At 42.4% G+C, this 12,783-nt stretch overlaps 1 protein-coding gene across 10 annotated transcripts in view; it reads left to right on the top strand.

The window, feature by feature from the left end:
• Positions 1–12,783, top strand: part of GRAMD2B (GRAM domain containing 2B) — a 113,333-nt gene that overhangs the window by 35,977 nt on the left and 64,573 nt on the right. For 2 of the 10 annotated variants that reach the window (XM_013060849.2, XM_045087104.1), the window contains exon 1: positions 6,371–6,640. The exons of 2 other annotated variants lie outside the window; for them this stretch is intronic. In XM_013060849.2, the coding sequence (XP_012916303.1) occupies positions 6,577–6,640 (64 nt within the window). In that variant the 5' untranslated portion in view covers positions 6,371–6,576. Of the gene's footprint in view, positions 1–6,368; positions 6,641–12,783 lie in introns of those variants that run through there. 6 more of the 10 variants (XM_045087108.1, XM_045087105.1, XM_013060851.2 and 3 more) reach the window with 5 other exon arrangements.

Consider the following 12,783-nt stretch of genomic DNA (forward strand, 5'->3'; position numbering starts at 1 on the left):
ATTTATTGAGCAACTAATAGGAACCAGGTGTTGTGGATGGAGTGGCAGACACAACACCCAAGTTGTTTTGGGGAAGATTCCAATCTCAAGAAAGAGGACAGATTAAAAAAAACAAATGGACAGAGAAGATAGTATCTCTCAGAGATCACCTCCCACCAACCTTCACTTCCCTCCTTTTACTCCAGACAGAGTAGAGAACAGGGGCCTTCTGACTGTCCCTAGAATGTGCTGAGCTCAGACTTGCCTCAACACCTTTACTCATGCTCTCTCCACTGGCTGCCAAACTTTGCACCCAGACTTCCCATGCTCCCTCCTTCCCCTCTTTCCAATCTGACACATCACCTCTCAACGAGGCTTCCCTGGGCTTCCTATGTAAAATGGGCCTCCCTCATTCTCCATTGTTTTCGATTTTATTTTGTTTGTACCTCCCCTCTGTTGAAACTGTGTTCTTTATGTGCTTATGTTTCTCATTTTCAGTTCCTCCACTAGAATGCAAGACCCACCAAACACCATGGGTTTTGCCTGTATTGTTCACTTGTATATCTCGTGCATTTAGAACAGTGCTGTTAGAAATGCTCATTCACCCACATCCACATTGACAAAGTATCTAAACTCAGAGGGCCTCATCTATTATCTGCACTGTGGTAGCCCATCTCCAGAGGTGGTCCCCAGTGAAATGCACTCCTGTTATTCACACCTTGAATGTGGGGCGGCCTTATAGCTCATCCTTGACCATGAGAAAGCAGCAGAGGTGAAGCCGCCTAACATCCAAGGTTATCACATAAGAAGCCTTGCAGACTCTCCCTTAGCCTTATACAACACGTATCCTGGAGAAGCCAGCCACCAAGTTAGAAATCTACATATACTGAGATGGCCATGTTGTAAGGAAGCCCAGGATAGCCATGTGGTGGGCCATGGAGGGAGACAAAATGCTCAGCTAGTCCCCACCTGTTCTAGCCATCCCAGCTGAAGCACCAGACATAGGAGTATACCTGAAACTCAACTGAGTCTTCAGATGGTACTCCAAACCCAGGCACCATCTGATGCCGACTACGTGAGAGACCTCTAGTGAGAACCCTCCAGCTGAGGGTCCACTGCACCAAGAGCAGAAATAATAAATAACTATTTTAAGCCACAAGCCTTGAAGTAGTTATGCAGCAATAGATAACTCCAAAGGGCAGCCACCAAAGACAGCTCTAGGTTCAAACATTTCCTTCCCTGCCAACATTACAGATGTGTCAGTGTCCTTTGGCTTTCCTTCACACACACTCTCCAGTAAGGTGTGCGTCTCTGCCATTAATGAAATTTGGTTTTGCCCTGTCCGTTCTTCTTCACCCCTACAACCACCCAAAGTCAGGAAAGTTGCATCTTCATCCTCAGGGGAATCACTGTCATCTTGGCCGAGTCCCTACACCCTCTGAAGCTCAGGCTCTTCTCTCAAAAATGACTGCAGATTTTACTTTTCAATTTTGTTTAGTGTGTGGCAGGCAACCCTTTCCCCCTCCCTGAAGTAGAACCCAATATAGAACACAAACACACGAGAGAGATAAAGTGAGAGGGGCCTAGCAGAGGCAGGAGAGGCTGTGTGTCTGAGTGGTGGGAAGAGGGAGGCTGGTGTCACAAGACCTACCTTCAATCACCAGCTCCCCCGCTCTCTAGTTCAAACCATCCAGCTGACTCCTCCAGAACCTAATGTGAAAACCACAATAAGGTATGGTCTCAGAGGCCTCCTTACCTCACATGTGATCCGTGACATTAACCATACAAAAAATAGACATATACTTTAAAACTTCGGGATTGATTTTAATGTATTCTTTATGGGGCATTTTGTATTTTAATTTTTAAATAATATGGGGCTGGAAGAGGTGTGTTTTTTTTGTTGTTGTTGTTGGTTTTTTACTGCTTTTGCTTTCTCATAGAATCAGACTTAATCCTAGTGTGTGCCAACCACCACCTATTCCTATCGTAGCAAGCCCCTACCATTTTGTCCATTTCTCTAAACACGGGTGCTAAGCTTAGTTGGTGCTTCATCCCTAAGAGAAAGGAAAAGACTACTTCAAATTTTCCCATATGCAGTATAACCTGACTTGGAAAATACTGGTTTACAACCATTCTATGTGATTTTTCTTTATATTATTTTCAAAAGCCTATAGAGTACGAGATTTCATGCCATACTATAGCTTTCCATTGCAATTTTAATAGCTGTACTCATCAGGAAATTGCCTTTCATATCAGTAAAGATCCCCTTCATATAATGCTTCTCAACTTTCATTCTTAAAACTCTATTTAGAAGTTTTAAAATCAAATTCTTCAGTGTCACCGTAGGGCTCGCTGCTGAACTCTGTGTTTTCCCATTTTCTCCTTTGGATATTGAATTTAAATTGAAAACAGGAGTGGTCTGATCGGTGCTCATGAAATTCTTTGACTTAGGACACTAATATATTGAATATTATGCATAGTTAAATTATTACAAGTTATACCTTGATAAGAGCATCAGCCACCTTTTGTCCTCAGACAACAGGCACAAAATCCCAAGCATGTGATGACACTTGATATGTACCTATATTGGTTAATAAGTACATAGCCTGCCACGTGGTATAAATTAGGTAATTACTTGACTCAAACATCATCCAGCAGATTAGGTAATTACATGATACCATCATCTCCACTCAAATCTCCAAGCTCATATTTGAACTCTGCCACTGAGACTATGAACCGATGTACAGTGTATGTATCTGATCAACATCAAAAAGACAACAATTTCGATCAATACTCCAAGCTGTTAAGTAGAAGTCTCCTACCTCCTGAAAGGTGATGGATTAGGCATTTTCTACTGGACATGGTTCAGTAACTGGAAAAAGTAACAGCTAGAACTCCTCTTTGATATTAGAAACAAGAAATGATGTTCCGAAAGGCTAGGAGGAAGAAAAGTAAAGGGTATTTTATTAGAGAAAATCAAAGAGCCCCGTAAAATATATAGTAGGCATACACTCAGGTCTCAGTTTTGTCATACTACAGTGAAATTTCCCCTAATGTTTGCCACTACTACTTTTTAAATACTGCATTCCATTTTATTGTAAAATAGCTCCATGAATAAACAAATTAGGAAGCTGTTTGACAATGTCTTTTAAACCTAGGCAAATATTAGTATGTAAAATAATATTTTTTGCTTGCTCTTTTATTTTTTAAAATTTTATTTGTTAATTTGACAGAAAAGGAGAGCACAAGCAAGGGAGCTGCAGGCAGAGGGAGAAGCGGACTCCCCATTAGCAAGGATCCCAATATGGAACTCGATCCCAGGACCCTGGGATCTTGACCTGAGCAGAAGGCAAACACTTAAATGACTGAGCCACCCAGCCACCTCTTACTTGCTCCCTTCTAATTCCTCTCCACTCTAGGAAAGGCCATGTGCTATTTTCTTTTCTTTTTTTATTTTTTTTTTAAGATTTTATTTATTTATTTGATAGAGATCACAAGTAGGCAGAGAGGCAGGCAGAGAGAGAGGGGGAAGCAGGCTCCCCGCTGAGCAGAGAGCCCGATGTGGGGCTCGATCCCAGGACCCTGAGATCATGACCTGAGCCGAAGGCAGCAGCTTAACTCACTGAGCCACCCAGGCGCCCCTTCTTTTCTTCTTCTTCTTCTTCTTTTTTTTTTTTTTAAAGATTTTATTTATTTATTTGACAGAAAGAGATCACAAGTAGACAGAGAGGCAGGCAGAGAGAGAGAGAGGGAAGCAGGCTCCCCGCTGAGCAGAGAGCCCGATGCAGGCCTCGATCCCAGGACCCTGAGATCATGACCCCAGCCGAAGGCAGCGGCTTAACCCACTGAGCCACCCAGGCACCCCCTTCTTTTCTTTTTTTAAAAGATTTTATTTATTTATTTGACAGACAGAAATCACAAATAGGCAGAGAAGCAGGCAGAGAGAGAGGAGGAAGCAGGCTCCCCGCTGAGCAAAGAACCTGATGTGCGGCTCGATCCCAGGACTCTGGGATCATGACCTGAGCTGAAAGCAGAGGCTTTAACCCACTGAGCCACCCAGGCTCCCCTATGTGCTATTTTCTTTACCTGCCTACATACCCATCCTCCTCCCCTCCTTTCTCACTTAAGACTGAATTATTCTAAGTCTTCATCCCACACACTACAGAACAAGTTCTAAGGTATTCATGTGCTCACTAAATGAGCTCTAAGCCCATGCTGAGGAAGTTTTGAACACCTGCCCTTATTCAGGCATCCAAAGGGGCCTGACTGGGGTTTCTCAAATGGTTAAGCATGTGACTACCATCTGACCACCAATTCCACTCCTAGGTATTTACCCGGAAGAATTCAAAGCAGGGACTCGAACAGGTATTTGTACATCAATGTCCATAACAGCATTATTCACAAGAGCAACAAGGCAGAAATAGCCCAACTATTCACCAGCAGGTAAACGGACCAACAAATGTGGAATATACAATGGAGTATTACCCAGCCATAGAAAAGAATGAAATACTGAGCTGGGAGTCTGCTTGAGATTCTTTCCCCTTTTCCCTCTGCCCTCCCGCTCTTGCTCTCTCTCTTTCCCTAAAATAAAAAATCTTTTTTTCAACCAACATCTTCTTCCTTTTAATTTAAAATCAATTAATTACATATAGTGGATTATTAGTTTCAGAGGTAGTTTAGTGATTCTTCAGTTGCATATAACACCCAGGGCTCATTACATCAAGTGCCCTCCTTGATGCCCATCACCTAGTTACTCCAACCCCCCCATCCACCTCCCCTCCAGCAACCCTGTTTGTTTTCTACAGTTAAGAGTCTCTTATGGTTTGTCTCTCTGATTTCGTCATATTTTATTTTTCCTTCCCTTCCCCTGTGTTCATGTTTTCTTAAATTCCACAGATGAGTGAAATCATATAGTTGTCTTTCTCTGACTGACTTATTTCGCCTAGCATAATACCCTCTAGTTCCATCCATGTCATTGCAAATGGCAAGGTTTCATTCTTTTCGATGGCTGAGTAATATTCTCTGTACACGTACACCACATCTTTATCCTTCATCTGTTGATGTACACCTGAGCTCTTTCCATAGTTTGGCTATTGTAGCTATTGCTGCTATAAACATTGGGGTGCATGTGTGCCAATAAATAAATCTTTTAAAAATCTGGAGGTAGAGAGCGCACGACGTACCAGGCCAACTCTCATGGAATTTACCTAAACATTTTTCTTTGAGTTTTATTTTGCAAGTGTCAAGAGAATCAATTTCGGAGCAAGCGGGCTACTAAAAGATGCTTTTGTTCTTTCAGCCTAATCATATAGTTAATAAATGGAGAGGGGGGAAAAGAGAACTTTGGAAGGGACTTGATCCCCCAAATCCTTGCAGTTATCTGAAAAGGTAGGTGTTTTATTTTACACACACCATATATGCACACATATACATACATACATGTGAACGCTACGGTTCCGTAGTCTTCGTCATTATTCTGAAATCTAAAATCAATTTTAAGAGAACAATGAAGGACTTGCAGCCCCAGAAAGAGCACAGAGTTGGTGATTGCTCCCCCACCCAGCCACGTCATGAGCTACTGTTGCCCCTTGTCATTGTTTGAAAGGCAATGTGGGCTTCCAGCAAGTAAAACTACTCTTTACTCTCAACTACTCTGGAGAAGTAGAAAACCACCAACACACGCTTCACTCGGTGTAATACGGGCATGTTTAGAACGATACCTGGAACACGGCAGCTCTCAAAAAACCTGCGCGATAAATGATGTTTGAAATGCAAAACTTCAGATCGAGTCACCACGTTCGAAACCTCACCAAAAAGCTGGAAGAAGAGACATTCCTTGGACCCGGCGGGGGCACAGCCCCTGCTGAGTTGCCAAGGAGGTTTTGAGGACGCCTCCCCATCCCCATCCCGTCCCCGCCGCTAGCCCCGGGAAGGGTTCACCAGACCACCCCTAGAGACAACCAGGTCTCCCTACCTTTGTCACTCAACTGACCTACTAATGAAGCCTCGACGGAGCAGTCCCCCATGAGGCAACATCCTGTGTGAATCACTTAGGCTAGGCCCCAAGCCAGCCCACACAGCACATCTGTGTGCGAGAGCGCCTCGCGCAGGCGTAACCATTTCCTGGAGCCGCAGCCGGGCCGCCCGCTTCTCAAACTCCCGGGTTCCAGTCGGGGAGGCAAACAGGCCCCCACATCGCGAGGTTACATCTACGGAGCCTAGTTTGGCGCAGTTTCACCTGCGTGGCCAATTAGCTGCCTTCCCCCCAGCCCGGACTCGTTCAACAGGTTTCCTCGAGCGCGTCCTGGGCCTCCCGATTGGTGCAAGAGGCTGTCACTCGGCTTCGGCCCGCCCCCTCCCGCCCCTTCCCTCCCCGGCTCGCACGCCTGAGCCGACCAATCGCCGCGGGCCGGACGTGTCCAGGTTGGCGGCCCCGCCGCGCCGGGCCGGCCTGGATGCGCCGAGCCCCCGAGCGCGCGGGGACAGCGCGGGGGAAAGGCGCGCTTCGCAGGGCCTGCGCCCCGGACGCCGGCAGCCGCGGGGGGAACGCCTGAAGGTGCCCTCCACAGGCGGCCCCGATGACCGAACTACAGCAAGATGTGGAAGACACAAAGCCTGCCAAAGTGCTCGCGAAGAGAGAGAGCAGAGTTGGCTCAGCCCAGTGAGTATGCTCCGCGGGGACCCAGCCCCGGCGGCCGAGAGCGCGCTGCCTGGCCAGACGTCTCTGCCGGGGACCGGTTTGGAGTGGAACTTGAGCGGGGGACGGACGGCCCTGTGGCTTGAATTCTTTCGGTGACGCCGGGTCGCCTCTTTTTCTCCCCTTCTCCGATGCTGTGTTAGAGGAAAAGGCACGGTAGTGCGTCAGGAGTGGGCTGCAACTTGCAGTCCCGTGAGGATGCCAGGGATCGGACCCGAAGGCAACGACTGGAGGTCGGTCGTTCCCGAGGGACGTCTGGGACAAGCCGTCAGGTCTCTAAGGCCGGTCAGGAAGCAGCAGCTCACATTTGTTCCTGTTGCCCTACTTCTTGGTGACGTGTGGGAAGGTGAAGTTGCCTCATAGATGTCATCTGGTCGTTAGCGTCGCGGTGATGTGTTTTGTCGTTCGATTCAGAGCTTCAGGGTGTTGTTCTCTCATCCCCTCAAGAGAGTTTCCCCTCCAGAGAGGGGGAAAGTGGTGGAAAACATGGACTAGGCTTTATTTTTCCCCTTAGAGACTGTCTGGCTTTGCTTGGGAACTTGACACAAACTTCTTCAACACTTTTTTTTTTTTTTTTTTTTTTTTTGAGAGAGAGAGAGGGTGTAGGAGTGGGATGAGGGAGCACAGGAATATATAATAATATAAAACCCTTCAAATATTGGGTTCTGACTATCCTCTTAAAGGATCCATGTTCATAATAGGATTTGCACATTGTTGGGCCTATAAACTCCTATGGTTTTAGAAACTGAAAACTGAAATATTTTGGTCACAAGGATTAGCTTCCTGTAATAAAACTCTTTTATCTTCTCTGTATAGCTTTTTTTAAAAAGCTGCAAGTATTATTTCCATAGTTATTATCCCCAAACCTTCTTGTTTGAAAAATGAAAAGAATCTTTTGTTATTCTCTTCTTTTCTACATCACTGTAACTTTTTTTTTTTTTTAAGATTTTATTTATTTATTTGACAGAGCTCACAAGTAGGCAGAGAGGCAAGGAAGAGAGAAGGGGGGAAGCAGGCAATTCCGGGCTTGATCCCAGGACCCTGAGATCATGACCTAAGCTGAAGGCAGAGGCTTAACCCACTGAGCCACCCAGCAGCCCCTTTATCACTGTAACTTTAAATGATGATACTAAGATAAATATATAAATGTTAAGATGAACAAATAAACTCAATTTTTTTTTTTTTTGGTACCAACCTGTTGGGCAGCACCTAAAAAATAGTTAGATTTCTATCTGCTTAATTTCAACATGTACTCATTTTTTTTTATGACACAGCCTGGTTCCACATAAAGACTTGTGTTTATAAAAGCATCTTCCATCTGTGTATCAGAGTTTGGGCTGAAGTTTTGGAAGAAGAATAGCTTTTATTAGCTGCTTTGATTTGTTATTTCAAAGGCTTTGGTCGTGTTCTCTTCCAGTGTCTGCTTTCCTTGGCTACCCTTTCTTCTGCCTCTCAGCTTTGTCAACTTAAGCTGATACTCTTTCCTCTTCAATGATAGATGACACTTGATTGAGGAAAAAAAAATCCCATAGGTATAACCCTTAAAAAATGTTTTTGTTTTCTTAGCCTAAAATAAAATCCTAACTCTGTTCTAATTGTTCAAGCCCAAGAAAAAGGTAAACTAGCAAAGGCCATCTATCTCCTTTGCACTTAATCATTCTTATATAAGCTTCTCTTAAAAAGAGGTATATGTAGCATTTTAAACGGCCCTTGATAGATGTTTGAGGTGACAGGAGTATTAAGGGGCACAAATAAGGCTGGAGCCCAGGACTGTGACCCCCTAGTCCAAGAGTCCGCCGCAGGCAGTGTTATATTCCTGTTACACAAAGCGGAATGATTCAGGTCCACCCAGAAGCTCCTAAATTTTTACATCTTCACATTCCCAATAGTCTACTCAGTTAAGGATATTGTTTTAGTAGATTGAGAAAATCTGTTAGCTGTTTAGATGAATTCTCTTAACTTAAAACTCTTCAGATATTGGCAAACTAATTTTATAGAAGATAATCTTAACCATATTGAAGCAGAAGAACCCAAACAGCCGAACCTTTGTTTGGAACACCTACTTTGACAAATTCATTTCAGTTCAGCAAATATTGGAATACCTACTCTTGACTGGTGGGGAATACAGAATGAAGATGTTGTGGTATCTGCCCTTCTGGAACTCAAGAGCTGTGTTGAGGAGACGCATACATATATAGATAGATATTTCTGTATTTATCTATTACTGAAGTTCAGAGGACATTGGGGTCCCTGGCCGTATTAAACCCATGAACAAGATAGTTCTATAAAAAGTTTGGCCTATAACTGAATCCTCTCCACAGTTAGGATGTTTGCCCATTTGGCACTCTTTAGTAAATTTTTCTAGGTTTATGGAGATTTTTGTTTATTTTGTTTTGTTTGTTACAAAGTAGTAATTTCTAGGCCTGTTGTAGTCATTTCTGAGTCAATCGTAGACTTTAGACACTTTCTACTTCCTGAGCATTTGAATTCTTGCTTTGGTAATGGAATAAGAGTGATTTTTAAGAGGGAGGTAGATACATTGTCAGTGTTACGTGCATTATGATTATTACATATCCGAAATCATTTGAGGAGCAAAATTTTGATGCTTAGAAACGCAGTCTAACTTCTTGGTTTTGAACTTTGTAACTTAGATTAATTATCACTAAGCTCAGAGTCATTGGAGTCCGAGTGTCCCAATGGACATTTTCTTCTCTAGTGTTAGAATGGCTTGTCTTCCTACAAAGCCCTTATCACCTAGAACCTAGGTTCATAATTGATAATAGCTGGCCCTTACTGAGAATCCTCGCTTTGTGGCAGGCAGGGTGCTTAACCCTTCACGTTCATTTTCATACACGATTAGGCACATACTGTCATCTCCATTTTACAGATAAGAACATGGAAGGTCTGAGAAGTTAAGCAACTAGGCAGAGGCCTAGTTAACATAGAACAGCTCAAATTCAAGGCCAGGACAGCTCACTCTAGTTCTGAACTTGAATACTTTATCCCTACTTCTGTATTCCAGAATCTCTGATGGCCCTCCATGACCTCCTCTCCTCTGCCAAGAAGTTCAGGCCTTTCATGATCTGAGCACACATAAACCATTTCTAATACTAGCATGCACTAGTCTCATTCCTAATACTAGCATGCACATCTTTATAGCTAAGCAGTTGCACTAGTGGCCCTGTACTTAGAAGGTGAGGATGCGGAAGAATAAGAAACAGATGAGCCAAATGTACTTCTGAGTTAGTTTCCCTTCATTCCCTCCTCGCCTCTGTTCCTTTCTCAAGCAGTTCCCTCTTTTCTTTGTCTCAGTGTACTTCTACAAGTCAACTAAAAATTTCCTTTCTTGAAAGCATTTCCTTAGGCAAGGAAAGGCCATACTTAGCTCTCCCTTATCTGGGCTCACCTTGTATGCATGTGATCAACCCCAGAGAACTTAGCTGCCACTATTATTGCTGATAATTAATAGTTAATGTTTATTGGACATTTATTATGTACAAAGTACTATTTTAAGTTGTTAACAGATACTAACTCACGTACTAATCCAGGACATATTAGCAGACTCACATCATATTTTTTCTTACTGATTTTCTCAGAGTGCCCGATGTATAATCTCTTCTAATGACTGTCTCTTAGTGAGTGAGAAAGGCTGACACCCAGCCCTCTAATTAAGGTATATAATCTACTTAATGATATTCTGCTTGAATATTTCCAGGGAAATCTTACTTTTAAAGTTTCTTAATCAAATTTTCTGTCTGTAGCAGTTAGAATTTTTAGGTACCGGCCCAAGAATTTTGACTTAATTACTCATCTTTGTATTAGCAGTGAGGTGAGGCTGCACATTTATTCATCACCAAAATGCATTAATTTAGCTGTATATTTCCTTTTGAGATCCTAGTTTTCCCCTTTCAGCACTTTTTTCATTCTGAATGTTCTGTTCCCAATGTATAGACATTTGTAACAAACCTAACTTTTTTGACACACATTTTCTCAGATACACTTCAATTTCATAAACTCTCTTGTGGATCTCATTTATTAATGCTAAGTTATTTTCATAGTTTTTTTTTAAGATTTTATTTATTTATTTGACAGAAGAAGAGAGAGCACAAGCAGGGGAAACAACAGGCAGAGGCAGAGGGAAAGGGAGAAGCTGGCTCCACGCTGAGCAAGGAGCCTGATGTGGGACCTGATCCCAGGACCCTGGGACCATGACCTGAGCAGAAGACAGTTGTTTAACTGACTGAGCCACCCAGGCGCCCAGCTAAGTTATTTTCAATGAATTGCAAAAAGGATCTAAATTGACTGATATATTTCTGGGAAAAATTCATATTTCAAATAATGAATTTTATCACATTTAGCATATTTCTAATGCAGTTTTTATTTTTAACATACTTTAATAATTTGAGACATAAGAATTCTAGACATTTATTCAACTGGATATATATGGAGAAAGAGAGGATGGATGTGGACAACATAAACATTTACCTCAAAAGGAAACTTTTGTATTAGCAAGAAGTAGTAAAGATTTTAGGAACATATTTGACATTAGTGAATTCAAGTAAAAATAAGTGACCTGCCCCAAAAGCATTTATCATACAAACAGAATAAAGGTTGGAGTTAAGACGTGGTCTTGCTTTGGAGGCAAGAGGAGCAAAAACCAATAATGTTTGAGGATAGCTTGATTTCTTAGTCCTTGTTTAATTCTAAACTTCCAAAGTGCTCATTTAGAAAGAAAATCTCCATATTGTATATTGCCTATATATTATCTCTCTTTCCATGTGTGTACATGTGTATACATTTTTCAAAAATTCTAATTTCCAGGTCACCAATTCTGAGAGGTTATCTAGTATACTTTTTAATAGAAACTTTGGAATAAGAATAAAATACTGTTAACATTAGAAACCATTAAAATTTTATTAAAGTGAAACAATGAGAGGAGTTTAAAAAGATGGAGAAAAATCAAACAGGGTGCTGGTCTAAAATGTTCTTGGAAAGGGATTTAATGAGTCAAATCAGTCCTCTGGCTTGAGGGTACTATCCAGGGAGATCACTGATTTATCAAGGTAGTTCATAAAGATGTTAAGAATGTAGGCTCCAGAAACAAGGATTTGAAATCTAACTTTCCTGTTTCCTGAAGTGTGACCCGGGCCAGTTACTTAGCACCACTAAGTCTCCCTTTTGTCATCTGTAAAGGGGAAAACTTAAGTCAGATGTTTCACAGATGCCTGCTTTCATGTTTAAATGAGAAATTAAGAAATTCACTTCCCCTACTGCCTGACATCATGAGCTCTCAGTAACCATAGCTGTGTTCATCTTTGCTGTTGAAGGTCTGGGGCTTGCTGCGCAATGGAGGGTAGCCTGGAGGTAGGGAGGGTAGCCTGGAGGTAGGGAGGCTGACATAAAAAGTAATTAAATTAATCAAAATTCAACAGGCCTGCCTGATGGTCTCATGCCCTTGTGATGTACTCAGGGAGCCTCTGTTACATCAGTTAGACCTTGAGGACTCTCAGGAGCGTACCTGAGCATTTCCTTGAAAACCTACATGGCAGCTTGGTTTTTAGTTTATGCTAAAAGGATCTCCTATTGTAATTTTTCAGTGACCTACCAGCTTATTTAAATATTACTTACTGCTTTGGTTGTTATCCCATCTGTTGTCCAGGACTGTTATCTACAAGCCATTGATTTTCACATCCTGCTTCCTGGCACTGAGTTTTATCTTGCAGCTCCTCATCTTTAAACTGCTGATTGTTTTTCATTTGCTGCACTCCAGTAGAACTCTGCTTCACCATCTTTCTGATTCTTTAAATGCTCAGCTCTAGGCATTTCACACATTTTCAAATGGCGTAAAGCAGAGGTCCTCAAGAAAGACTCTGCCACTGTCATCTCAGTGACCATTCTTTCTCCTCAAAGGACAACGGGTGTTTTTTAATCTGAACTTAAATTTGATTATTTACTCCTAGCAGAGAAGCAGAACCAACTTCAACTGCATTCCGTAAGAGAAACTAATTTGTATGTTGTCATAAGTCACTCCATGTCCCATTCAGAATGGGACATGATGTCTCAAGAGGCAGATTAGTTTTAACAAGTTTATTGAGATATATATATAT

The sequence above is a fragment of the Mustela putorius genome, unplaced genomic scaffold (genome assembly GCF_011764305.1).
Source record: "Mustela putorius furo isolate JIRA1106 unplaced genomic scaffold, ASM1176430v1.1 tig00001059_pilon_pilon_pilon, whole genome shotgun sequence".
Classification (NCBI taxonomy): Eukaryota; Metazoa; Chordata; class Mammalia; order Carnivora; family Mustelidae; genus Mustela; species Mustela putorius.